The sequence below is a fragment of the Carcharodon carcharias genome, chromosome 13 (genome assembly GCF_017639515.1).
Source record: "Carcharodon carcharias isolate sCarCar2 chromosome 13, sCarCar2.pri, whole genome shotgun sequence".
Lineage (NCBI taxonomy): Eukaryota > Metazoa > Chordata > Chondrichthyes > Lamniformes > Lamnidae > Carcharodon > Carcharodon carcharias.
In genome coordinates, this window is record NC_054479.1 from 94,284,769 (window position 1) to 94,295,221 (window position 10,453).

At 42.8% G+C, this 10,453-nt stretch overlaps 1 protein-coding gene across 2 annotated transcripts in view; it reads right to left on the reverse strand.

The window, feature by feature from the left end:
• Positions 1-9,754, reverse strand: part of arhgef39 (Rho guanine nucleotide exchange factor (GEF) 39) — an 83,410-nt gene extending 73,656 nt beyond the window's left edge. The window contains exons 1-2 of one of the 2 annotated variants that reach the window (XM_041202051.1): positions 9,620-9,754; positions 6,610-6,703 (exon numbers count right to left, since the gene is read on the reverse strand). In XM_041202051.1, the coding sequence (XP_041057985.1) occupies positions 6,610-6,652 (43 nt within the window). In that variant the 5' untranslated portion in view covers positions 6,653-6,703; positions 9,620-9,754. Of the gene's footprint in view, positions 1-6,609; positions 6,704-9,232; positions 9,245-9,619 lie in introns of those variants that run through there. The other variant, XM_041202052.1, reaches the window with a different exon arrangement.
• Between the last annotated feature and the right edge of the window lie 699 nt (positions 9,755-10,453).

A 10,453-nucleotide genomic window follows, 5' to 3' on the forward strand; every position in this document is an offset into this window, starting at 1 on the left:
ATGATCATTCAAGTATGCATTTGCTGTCTATCAAATCGTTCTATTTTACTTCAAAGTACAATTGTGCAACCCCTTTAACTAGCCTTGGAACTCACCCAATGTTTACTTAACAGCAATTAGGCTTTGTGGCCTTAAAGGGATACAGGTCTGTATTTTAGTCAAGAATTGTTTTTTTTAAACAAGGAATAACATCCATAAAATACAGTGCATCTTCTGATTAGAATGGGCAATGTTATGGGAGATTTCCAAGGCTATCACAAAAGGTTAGTATGCAAGTACAAGTGATTAGGAAGGCAAATGGAATGTTGGCATTTATTGCAAGGGGAACGAGATATAAAAGTAGGAACATTTTACTACAGCTGCACAGAGCCTTGGTGAGACCAAATCTGGAATACTGTGTACAGTTTTGGTCTTCTTATTTAAGAAAGGAAATGCAGAGAAGGTTCATTCAACTGATAGCTGGAATGGTAGCACGGTTATCTTATGAGGAAAGGTTGGACAAGCTGGAATTGTTTCCATTGCATTTTAGAAGGTTAAGATGTGACCTTATTGAAACTGATAAGATCCTGAGGGGACTTGACAGGCTGGATGCTGAAAGAATGTTTCCCATTGTGGGAGAGACTAGAACTAGGGGACACAGTTTAAGACAGAGATGAAAATAATTTTTTTCTCTCAAAGGGTTAAGTATCTTTGGAACTCTCTTCCCCAGAGAGCAGTGGAGGTAGGGTCATTGAATAATTTTAAGGCAGAGCTAGATAGATTCTTGACTAACAAGGATGTTGGGGGTATGCGGAATGTGGAGTTGAGGCCACAATCAGATCAGCCATGATCTTACTGAATGAAGGAGCGGGCTCGAGGGGCTGAATGGCCTACACCTGATTCTAATTCTTATATTTGCATGGTATGCTCATCGGATGAGATGAAGTTGGGGAGGAGGCTTGTGTGGAGTATAAACACCAGTGTGGATCAATTGGGCCAAATGGCCTGCTTCTGCGTTGTAATTTCCATAATTGACAGCACTTGTGCATCAACTTGCAGCTCAGATCTCCCAAGGTGATGTTCACAGTGAGTCAAAGCATGTGCTGAGAGTGGCCCTTCCACAACAAATCTCATTGCAACATCAGTTTAGAAGCCAATTTTGAAGAGCAAACACTTCTTTAATATTAGAGCATAATAATCTCTTCCTTATTTTAGATAAGCACCTATGGAGCTCATGCTTTCTATTTGCAAACTCTGATAAATTTAAGGGCTGCCAAAGGACTTCTGAGACACTAGAGCATTATTATAGTGCAACAAGTTAACTTCTACAGTTCCATTCTAAAGGCGGCCAGAGGAATTTATAATGGAAAAAATTGAGGAATGTCAAACACGACATAAGGAAGCACGTTTTGCAGAGAGGAAATCGACGCAAGGACATGAGTATTTTTGTTTAGATATTTGTATAACATGCTATATCAGATGGTCTAATGTGGGCTTGGTCAGGAGGAGGGGAGCTAGGGGAGAGGGTGGATGGGCACCTTAAAATCGTTTCCTAAAAGTGACTTAGGGAAACTTACTTAAAACACAGCTGAATCTTTCTTTAAAGAAAGGTCACTTCATATCACTGCCAGTGGCATGCTTTTAAGCAATCCACCTCATCATCACGGCTATTATCCCTGCTTTGCCGTGACAGGTTGCTTCCCTCACAGTATGAGGGCATCTTCAGCTGGTTGTTGAGAGGAGACATCAGGCCTTGAAGTCCAGTTGCAAAAGAAGATGGGAACCATTTCAACAAATTTCCCCCCTCCCCATGGCCTTCAGAAGCCTCGGCCTCTTTAAACACAACTGAGAGAGTTACTTTCAAATCCTGCAGCACTTTAAAAACCAGCATTTACCAAACACGGGCCCCTTGAGGAGAAAACCAATGAGGAGTGGCCTTTTGAACACAAATCCCACCTGCTTGTTTGTCGCATACTTTAATTGGTTACAGCAGCCGCCCTCTACACAAAACTCAGAAACAATCTTTTTTATTGAAACAAGCTGCAAATTCTGGAAGGTCTGTCCAATTGCCTTGGTGTCAATGCAATTTGCCCGCTAAATGTGATAAAATGCAATAACCAAAAAAACCATGGGAAATAGATCGAAAACAGCTCTTGACTTGAGTAGGATAAACCAGAACATACGTCGCAGAAGGAGACATAATCTAAGATTTCAGCCTAAACCAGTTGAGAACACCATGTGCCAATGCCGTGCATCTCGTGACAGGGTGCCGCAACAACCTTTGTAAATGACAACCATGATAATGGAAAATGTAATTTGTCCGGCATAGGTGGCAGCTGACAGGATAAGTAGGAATAGTGTAATAAGTGAGGGCTGAACCTTATTCCAGTTTGAAGGAATTTTCTAAATAATATCCCCAATTTTAATTTGGGGGAGATTATGGCACAGTGATTAGGCACCCAGTCTAATGCCCTGGGAACATTGGTTCAAATCCCACCACAGCAGCTGGTGGAATTTAAATTCAATAAAAAAATCTAGAATATAAAGCCAGTCACACAAATGGTGACCATGACACGTATCGTCGATGCCACAAAAACCCATCTGGTTCACTAATGACCTTTAGGGAAGGGAGTCTGCCATCCTTACCTGATGTGGCCTACAAGTGACTCCAGGCCCACAGCAACATGGTTGACTCTTAACTGCCCCCTGAACTCAATTCAAGGGGCAATTAAGGGGGGGGGGCAACAAATGCTGGCTTTGCCAGTGACGCCTACATCTTGTGAAAGAATAAGTTAAAAAATTAATACATATATTGAAATGACTGATTTTGGTAACTTTAAGTACTGATCGAGAAATATTTGTTAAAGAAGGAAAAATGAAAATTTAGTTAAACTATTTCTTACATTTTATATAATTCTGCTACTAAAGACAAGGATAAAGAGATGGTCCCCATATTATTCAAAGATTAATTTCTTATATTTGCATGTGCAATGAGAAGGAACAAACGTATTTGTTTACCCGCAGTGGGCAAGAACACCATAATTTATTTGCCATGAACTCACTTATAAGAAAACACTTCATTGTAAAAAAAATCCTCCAGGCAAAGTTCTATTCAAATCCTTGAATAACAATGTGCCCTCTCCCCCATATCCATATCACAGCAAGGGGTGATGACAGATGCCATGGTCCAACAGCTGGCTTACCATAAGCAATGCCAAGGGAGACCCACTAATTGTACTCAAGCAGAAATTAGAGAGATCAAGGGTCTGATGACCTTGAAAGAACACCATTTTACAGGTGAAGCAAGCGTCAAATGCTTTCTTATTCAAAATGCACAATATAGGCCGACAAAGCCAACATCTAGTAGTCCTAATTATGTGATAGCCTTCATAATACAAACGTCAGTTCCACTCCAAGTCTCTGTCACTTTAATTCCAGTTTCTCCAGAGTGCCATTCACCTCATGCTTTCCTTAGTAGTGTCATTTTTAATGTAGCAGTAATCCTGCGTTGTTAGCTGGCACTAAGAGTTTAACAGTAATTAACCCCTGCTCCATCCCCAGGGAGCAGTACATCAGCAACTTGCCAAAACACTGTAAACAAGCAGCCTCTGATCAATGGAGAACTGTGCTGGCTTGAGAGCACAGTAATAATGGGAGCAATTTCTACATGTATAAACCTGCACAACTAATGATTCAAATGTGACATTATCTGCAGAAATAAAAACACTGGAAATACTAAATTCTGTTTTTCAATATCTAAACAAGATCCAAGATTAGAATAAAAGATTTGAGCACAAGTAAAACCAGATGCTTTTCTTAATATAGATACAGTAAATGGACTATTAATGTGGACATGTTGCAAGCATTTTACTTGGTCAGATAACAGACTTCCCTCCTACACTAAAATGGTATACAATGAATCTGAGTGCTTAGTGGTGATAGCTTTAGAAATTCTAGGCACTAAAGGTTTGCGATCTCAAATTCTGTCAGTTAATAAATTAAAAATTTAATTCCAATTTCACAAACCAGAAGCAGCTGTCACTAAGGGCTGAGGATTTTTATCTCGGTAAATCCCAAGCAACACCTCTGACTCTTCACTGTCAGCCCCAAATGGTTTCTAAAAGGAAGAGAATCCTTGCATTAACAGTATCATTGTTAGCAGCCACAATGAATCACTGGTAAATTTATTTTGAATGCTCTATATGGGATGTCATGCTACAGTTGTACAGGGCATTGGTGAGACCACATCCGGAGTATACAGTTTTCGTCCCCTTATTTAAGAAAACATAAATGTGTTAGCAATTTGGAGAAGGTTCGCTCGGCTGATACCTGGGATTGTGGGGTGGGGTGGGGCAGGGGGTGGGGTGGGGGGGGGCGTGGTTTATCTTACGAGAAGAGGTTGGATGGGCTGGGCATGAATCCATTGGAGTTTGGAAGAATGAGAGGTGATTTTATTGAAGCATATAAGTTCCTGAGGGGACTCGACAGGGTGGATGCTGAAAGGATGTTTCCCCTTGTGGGAGAGACCAGAACAAGGGAACACAGTTTAAAAATAAGGAGTCTCCCATTTAAGGCAAAAGATGTGAATAATTTTTTTTCTCTCAAAGAGTTGAGTGCCTTTGGAGCTCTCTTCCCCAGAGAGCAGTGGAGGCAGCATCAATGAATATTTTTAAGGCAGAAGTAGGTAGATTCTTGACTAACAAAGGAGTCGAAGGTTATCAGGTGGAACGTGGGGTTGATGCCACAATCAGATCAGCTATGATCTTATTGAATGGCAGAGAAGGCTCGAGAGCCCAAATGGCCTCCTCCTGCACCTAATTCACATGTTCATACTCATGTAAGTGTATACTTACCCCGTCCAAAAAAAATGCCTCACTCTCAGGGTTCTGAAAACACCACTTGAATGAGTTGCGAAGAGAGGCGAAGGGTTAATGGCTGCCAGTTTCCCTTCATGCTTGTGGCAAAGCAGGCCTACTCCTTCTCCTAATTCCTATGTTCATATGTTTCCTTAGCCCAAGTCCAACAACAGCTTCTGATGGAATACCCATCAACATCATCAGGTGGGCATCATGCTGCTACCAATTGTGCTAACAACACAGAGGTAGAACTGATCTCTGTGGAAACCAGCAAGATGGATTTAGGAACCTGCGCAAATCCACATGTGCTGCAGCGGCTGCAGGACAGTGGCTACTGCACATGTGTGAAGCTGATATCACCATATCAACTTCATACAGCAGCAAAAGCCGACCCAAGCTGGTTAAAGTCCAGAGCAGGGACTGACATGTCAGGAGATATTGAACTTTATTTTTCTCCAGTGTTTTTTTTTTCCTCTTCTTTTCTCAGTTAGTTTAATTGCAGAAACTGCATGTCATGATATTGGTTCCATCTGTAATGCCCTTGTTTCTGATGGAGGACAAAACAAGGCAATATTTGGAAAAATCACTTTTCTATTAGTCCAGAAGAGCAGGATTGTGGATTAGTGGAGGACTAATGGGGCACTCAGCAAAATATAAATTGTTATCAGCATAACCAGCTGTCAATAAGACCAAAAGAAAAGGAAATTCACAGTGGTTATGTAGCCAGCATTGGGAGAGTGGAATCCCAGAGCACTAATCTTTAGAATCCCTAAACATTCATCTTGATTATTTCAAAAGGGAGATGTGAAAGAGCCCCCAAAGTATTTAACCCTTTGATGCTGAACATTGCTAAAATTTCTGAGGTCAGTTTGTGCTGTCAAAAGTGTGTTTAATATCATTTAAAAAGGCAGCCTCTTTGTGCATTTTTTCATAACTTAGTGGAAAAATAAGTGACTACATGAAATTAAGAAAGGGCTTTTACTGGTCCATCTGTCATGTTTCGGACTCCTGTGATCATTTATCCGCAATGTGATCTGGCTAAGAATTATGTTAAAATGTACTTTGTGAAAGCTTGTTTCAATGTGGTTAGCTCCTCTGGACCGCACAACGCTGGTTGAGAATTCAACGTCAGGAGGAATGAAATTATTATGCTGATCCTGAGCTGCTTTTCCCAGAGCTGAAACAATGGGCAATTTGGTGGCTTGTCCCCTTGAGAAATAAACATTTTGCACCCTGAGTGTTGGAAGACTCTTGATCTCTTCCTGACTGAACAGTCAGAGATAAAGCTGAACACATGCACCAAGGAAGGCACTTGCTATTTGGAAACAGAACTCCATGGGCAGTCAAGCAAGAGCGAGCTGTTCAGCCACAGTTCCGTCCCCGTATTGGATGACAGCAAGTTATCTAAGTTAAGATGATACACTAGAATGGCAGTTCTCTCTTTTGTACCAACAAAAGTATTGCAAGAGGATTTGAGTACAGGAGTAGTGAAGTCTTGCTTCAATTATTTAGAACGTTAGTTAGACTGCATCTGGGATACTGTGTACACTTTTGGTCCCCTTGCCATAGCAGACCCAAATGCTTAACAGTCTCGCTGCCTGCTAAGGGAACTGGTCCTCCTCAAAACTGAAATCATTGGAGCTCTTGAGAATTTAGGTGGGAAATTTCAAGAATCACACATTTGGAACTCTTGGAATATTGCACTGGGTTGTTAACAACAGTCATGAGAACAGGCTCCATTGCCCCTTGTAAACCAACAGAAAAAAACACATACTTAGATGCCTTTTCATCGGAGTCCGATATAACGATGCAGACATGATTACATGGAGGTATTTTCCTTTATAATTTCTTGGCAAAGAAAAAGAAACCTAGAAAAAGTCAGAGAATAAATTTCAATTGAAATCAGGTTCATTTTAACCCCCTTTTCCACCAATTGTGAAAATTTAGAAAACAAATCAGCACAGGAGATAATTGAACCACAAATGGATATCCATAAATACTCAAAACCATGTGCTTAGGGAAATATTGACAAGCAAGAAGTTATAAATATTTGAAAAGGGGAGAGGATTCCAGAGATTAGAACCAAGATAGCTGTAGGCAAGGCCACCAACAGGCAAAGAAAGTACAGAGCAAAGAAGGAATTCCAGAACGTGGGGCCCAAGTGGCTGAAAGCACAATTGTCAATGATGTGCATAGGGGTGTTCACAAACAAGATACCAAAGAAAGAAAAATGATGACTCGTGGTATGGAGGTTATCAGACTGGAGAAGGTGACAGAGATGAGGAGGGATGAAGCCACAAAGTGATTTAAACATGAGGGTGAGAATTTTAAACTTGATGGTTCAGGGAATGATTGAGATAGGCCAGCAAGGTCAAGAATGATGGATGAGCTAGTCTTGCTAGGACATAGTCAACAATGAGCTGAAGTCAACTGAAAGTAGAGGATTCAAACTTCAATATAGCCAAGTCTGGAGGCAATAAAGACATGAAAGACAAAGTTTAATTCTTTAATATGGAAGGGACAGGAGAAACTCGATCACCCTGAAATTCACTTAAATATGCCCCTTATCTTTTGCTCATTACTGCACAGATGCTACAAAACCAAAACAGGCCATTTGGCACAATGAAATTGTGTTTACTCTCAATGCAAGCAATAGTTTTAACCACATTTAGCCACTCAGTTCCCAAATTACTTCCATCCCCTTTCTTTCACCTGGATATCCAATCCAATCTTTAATTTCTGCCCCCAGCCATGACCCTTGCAAGTGAATTTCACATCTCACAACTCACTGTTCAAAGACATTTTCTTGCTCTGTTCTAAAAGTCTTAAATATTTATGGCCCCATAAACTTAACCTTTCAATTACTGAAAAACAGTCTACCCTGTCCCATCGTCCAAAAATTATAAACACCTCTATTAGGTGTCCTGTAACCTGTGTTGATGTAACATAAAGTGGCTCAATTTTTCCAAGTCTTTCTTTGTATTCCTTATGCCAGATCACATTCCAGTGAAACAAATACAAAATGCTGGAAATACTTAGGTCAGGGAGCACTTATGAAGAAAGAAACAAAATTAGTGTTTCAGGTTGATGACCTTCCATCTATGCTGGAAAAGCTTTAGAGGTGTAACTGGGACAAGAAAAGGGGTATGAACAAAAGGTAAGGTCTATGATCGGGTGGTTTAAAGATTAAATGATAAAAGCGACGATGATGCAAGGAAAAAGCAGATGGTTATAGGACATGCAATGTGGTTACACTTTTAATTTTAATTCCTCCACAATTAGTGGAGGTGGTGCCTTCAGCTGCTTAGGCCCTAAACTTTGGAATTCCCTCCTTAAATCTTTCCTCCTTTTAAGATGTTCCTTTAAATCTCTTCTCCAAGAGACATTAAATGGACCAAGCTTTTGGTTACATGACCCAATATCATCTTACATAGCTTGATGTCAAATTTTGTTTTATAAGGCTCCTGTGAAGCACCTTGGTATATTTAATTACATTAAAGTTGTTTATTGTTATGGTAGCATAGTGGTTAGGTCACTGGATTAATGATCTAGAGACACGAGTTCAAATTCCACTGTGAAACCTGGGGAAATTTAAATTCAGTTAATTAAATAGATGTGCAATGAATAGCTTATACCAGTAATGGTGACTGTGAAACCATCAGATTGTCACAAAAACACATCTGATTCACTAATGCTCTTTAGAGAAGGAAGACTGCCATTCTTTTTTGGTCTAGCCCATAGATGACTCCAGATGCATAGCTGTGTGGTCAACTCTTAATTGCCCTCTGAAATAGCCTACCAAGCCACTCAATTGCATCAAGCTTCTACAAAGAACTATAAATTGGACAGCCCACTTGACATGGATTGATGTCATAAATTAACATCTCGAGTGCACCACCTAAAAGGGTAGTGGAAGCAGATTTAATAACTTTCAAATGGGAATTGAATGAATACTGGAAAAGGGAAGATTTGCAAGGGGATGGGGAAAGGAGCAGAGGAATGAGACTATTTCAAAGAGCCAGCACAGGCACGATAGAGCAAAAGGACTCCTTCAGCACTCATGTTGTAATGGTGAGTATAAAATTTTTTTTCTTCTGCCTTCCTATATGCCTGCTCAGGGGATTTGCCTGTTAGCAAACATCCATCATTCACATCAGGCTATTTCCAACTCATTTGGGAGCATGGTGGTGTTGTGGTATCGCACCAGAATAGCCTGGCTAATGTTCTGGGGTCATTGGCTCAAAACATATCAAAGGTTCAAAGCTGGTGGAATTTACATTGTTAATAAAATCTGGAATATAAAGCTAGTCTCAGTAATGGTGACTATGACACTATCAGTTGTAAAAACCCATCTGGTTCACTAACATCCTTTAGGGAAGGAAATCTGCTGCCCTTACCTGGTCTAGCCCACACGTAACTCCAGCCCACAGCAATGTGGTTGACTTTTAACTGCTCTCTGAAATGGTCTAACAAGGGCAATTAGGGACAGGCAACAAATGCTGGCCTTGTCAGCGATGTCCACATCCCAGGAAAGAATGAGGAAACAAAAATACCCCAAAACATACACAGTCTCAATAAAATTACCGCACAGGAAGGCGCGGTGCCTTTAAGGAAGAACTGAGATATGTGTCAGGAGCCGTCCAGGCGGCGATTCGCTCCTGACTGTGTCTGAGAGAGAATAGAAACAGTGAGAGTCTGCGACACTGTATCCCCGACCCCGGGAAACACTGTGATCCTATCCGTATCCCCGGTCCCGGGAAACATTGTGACGATGCTATAATCACCTGAAATCAACTCCTTCAGCAACCCCGGTTCAAATTCCCCGCTTCCGGGGCCAGGCGTCTCCTGATTGGCTCCTTGAAATGTACCCACAATTCACGGCGTCTCCAAGAGCAAGTGACGTCCCATCCTGAGCTGGGGGGGGAGGTTAGGGGAGGGGAGAGGAGGGGGAAGTGGGGGGAAGGAGGGGAGGGAGAGGGGGAAGGAGGGAGGGAGAGGGGGAGGGGAGGGGAGGGAGGGAGAGGGAGGGGGGAGGGGAGGGAGGGAGAGGGGGAAGGAGGGAGAGGGAGGGGGGGGAGGGAGGAAAGGAAAGGGAGGGGGGAGGGGAGGGAGGGGGGAGGGGAGGGAGGGAGAGGGGGAAGGAGGGAGGGAGAGGGAGGGGTGAAGGGAGGAAAGGGAGGGGGAGGGAGAGGGAGAGGGAGGGGCGAAGGGAAGAAAGGGAGGGAGAGGGAGAGGGAGGGGCGAAGGGAAGAAAGGGAGGGAGAGGGGGAGGGAGGGGCGAAGGGAAGAAAAGGAGGGAGAGGGGGAGGGAGGGGCGAAGGGAAGAAAAGGAGGGAGAGGGGGAGGGAGAGGGAGGGGTGAAGGGAAGAAAGGGAGGGAGAGGGGGAGGGAGAGGGAGGGGCGAAGGGAAGAAAGGGAGAGGGAGGGGGAGGGAGAGGGGGAGGGAGAGGGAGGGGCGAAGGGAAGAAAGGGAGGGAGAGGGGGAGGGAGAGGGAGGGGCGAAGGGAAGAAAGGGAGGGAGAGGGGGAGGGAGAGGGAGGGGCGAAGGGAAGAAAGGGAGGGAGAGGGGGAGGGAGAGGGAGGGGTGAAGGGAAGAAAGGGAGGGAGAGGGGAGGGAG